The sequence below is a fragment of the Castanea sativa genome, chromosome 10 (genome assembly GCF_040712315.1).
Source record: "Castanea sativa cultivar Marrone di Chiusa Pesio chromosome 10, ASM4071231v1".
NCBI classification, from domain to species: Eukaryota; Viridiplantae; Streptophyta; class Magnoliopsida; order Fagales; family Fagaceae; genus Castanea; species Castanea sativa.
In genome coordinates, this window is record NC_134022.1 from 34,817,500 (window position 1) to 34,820,506 (window position 3,007).

At 36.1% G+C, this 3,007-nt stretch overlaps 1 protein-coding gene across 1 annotated transcript; it reads left to right on the forward strand.

Moving 5' to 3' along the window:
* The first annotated feature begins 1,009 nt into the window (after positions 1-1,009).
* LOC142613652 (putative strigolactone esterase DAD2) lies at positions 1,010-2,630 on the forward strand. Its single transcript, XM_075786091.1, has 2 exons — positions 1,010-1,573; positions 1,842-2,630. The coding sequence occupies exons 1-2, from the start codon at positions 1,203-1,205 to the stop codon at positions 2,269-2,271; spliced, it is 801 nt and encodes a 266-aa protein (XP_075642206.1). The 5' UTR covers positions 1,010-1,202; the 3' UTR covers positions 2,272-2,630.
* The last annotated feature ends 377 nt before the right edge of the window (positions 2,631-3,007 follow it).

A 3,007-nucleotide genomic window follows, 5' to 3' on the forward strand; every position in this document is an offset into this window, starting at 1 on the left:
TTAGCTCAACTGATAAAGTATTTTGACTTCCAATAAAATATTTAGAATTTAAATTTTGTCTACACAAAAAATCAATTAGTATTTTGACCTAATGATAAAAGAATAATTATTACGAAATTGACTAATATAATCGAAATTATATATATATATATATATATTAATGGGTTTGGTATGCCCTACCCTACTTCATATAACCAAAACATAGTTTTTTTTTAAAATTAAAAAATAAATAAAAAAGGAATCACATTGCAAACTCAAATAAAAGTGCAAAACTTCACGGGCCTGGAAAGAGTGCTGCTGGGCTCACAGCAAACTGTAGTTGAAGGCAATGACAGCCAATAGTGATTGCAATCCAACACTATCCACCCACTAGTCACTGTCTTTGAATACGACTTTTCCCTCCAAATCAATAATTATCTTATGCATTTATATAATACTTTTCTTTTAATATAAGCCTTATAAGATAGCAAAGTCACATGAGATTAACATGATAGGAGAGAGAATAAATAAATATATATATATATATATATTCTGACACATGGAATACCTTATTCTCCAATCAACGAGGAACACGAACATTAACAATCATTTCTTGAAGCAAACACACTGGTTAAAATGTTTTTGTTACCAACTAAAAGATTTGAGATCAAATTCCAACTAAAAAGAGTGATGACATTACAAACGAAAAATTCATAAAAAAATTTTACACCATCACTCATATGAAATATCACTTTTTCATTTGAGTCTACTGCAAATATAAAACAAAATGCTAATCATTTATGTGCCGATAGAGTAATTGGCCAAAAAAATAGTATCAATATATATAATTTTTTTTTGTTGAGAATATCAATATATTAATTTGATAAAAAAGAAAGAAAAGAAAAATAACATGGACACCATAAATACATATATCTTTATCATTTTATTTATTTACTTATTTTTTAAAGTATGAACAGTTATTCTTAGGCACGTAGCAGTATAAATAGAACCCAAAACATACGAAGACTTTTAAGAAGGAACAACCCAAACAACAACAATTGACACAGAGAGATAAGATATAAAAAAAAAAAAAAAAAACCGAAACCCCACAACACCTACCCACCTATTTTGCCTTCTCACACAGTAACCCCCATTGAATTGCCCAACAAATCACACTCCTCATTTTCCTCTTTCTTTTCTCACTTTTCTCTCTTACAATCCACATGGGCACCAGTCTCTTAGAAAATCTCAATGTCCGTGTAGAAGGGTCTGGTCAGAAAACCCTGGTTTTGGCCCATGGCTTCGGCACAGACCAGTCCGTGTGGCAGAGGATTCTCCCGTACTTCACACCTTACTACCGAGTCATTCTCTATGACCTTGTCTGTGCCGGCAGTGTCAACCCTGACTTCTTCGATTTTCGCCGCTACACCACTCTCGACGCCTATGTCGACGACTTGCTCTACATCCTCGACGCCCACCGTGTCGATCGTTGCGTCTACGTCGGCCACTCCGTCTCCGCCATGATCGGAATCCTAGCCGCCATTCGCCGCCCTGAACTCTTCTCCAAGCTCATCCTCATCGGCGCTTCTCCAAGGTAACAAAAAAAGTCAACTTGATTCCCTTAATACACAATTTTTGTCATAACTCTGACATGTGCGACTGTTAGATCATCGAGTTGATCCATGTGAAAATAATGGTTCACACATGTCATCAAGTTATATGGTCATGAAGTAGTGATATATATTAGTAATTGAACAATTCAGCTTATTAGTTTATGTATTAGTATAAAACCTGAATTTGGTCAAAATGGAAAAAATTCTAAAAAATGTTATATACTGAGTTGGGTATGCATATAATTTTAGATTCCTAAACGACAATGATTACCACGGTGGGTTCGAGCAAGGAGAGATTGAGAAAGTGTTCGAAGCAATGGAGTCAAATTACGAGGCATGGGTGAACGGCTTCGCACCATTGTCAGTGGGAGCTGATGTTCCAACAGCAGTTCGAGAATTCAGTCGAACCCTGTTCAACATGCGGCCTGACATATCCTTGTTCGTTTCCCGCATGATTTTCAACAGCGATCTGAGAGGGGTCCTAGGCCTAGTCAAAGTACCATGTTGCATATTTCAGACAGCTCGAGATGTGTCTGTTCCAGCCTCAGTTGCTACCTATTTGAAGGACCATTTGGGTGGTCGTAACACGGTGGAGATGCTCGAGACTGAGGGTCATTTGCCCCATTTGAGTGCACCATACCTTTTGGCTCAAAAGCTCCGTCGAGCTCTTTCCCGTTAGCCTATAGCTAAGCTAGGCTTAGGCTTAGGCTAAGCAGGTACGAAAAAAAAAATGTGTGGGGTCGTGACAATATGTAATAAGGGTCGAGATCATCACACATGGCGAATAATTTGTGGACATTAGTCCTTCGACTTTGGATTATATATATATGATCTGATTTTCAGTTGTCAGAGGATAAGAATCTTCACGTGTCTTTCACGTGATGACGTATCCTTTTTGTCTTCTTTCTTTTTCTTTATTAATATTTAAGAGGTTTTTTTTTCTTTTTCTTTTTTCTGGGTGTTCTCTTTTTTATCTTTATCTGGGCACACCTGAGCAGTGGCTGTGAAAAGAAATGAAATGATTTTACTTTTGTACTCTGTGTCTGTTTTAGTCTAATTTCCTATTTCGGTCCAGTTTTATCCAAGAAAAATGGAATTGGAATTGCGTTTAGATTCAACGTACCCTGTTTCTCTGTGACCACACACTCGATAACGCCAGAGATTCTCCGTCCTTCGCTCTGCTCTTTCAGATTCTTCGGGCCGCCCAATGTGTTGTACAACCAAGGAAAAATAAACAAATTTTAAAAAAAAAAATGCTACCAAAAAGAAATTGATTTTTTTTACTTATCTTAAAATTTGGGAGTGTTTTTATTTTGATCATCTATGTTTTTAATCGTCTATGTATAATTATGTTTTCATATATTAGTCTTGTCACTCATTTTCATTTGCAATTTATGATTTTGGTGACATTTACC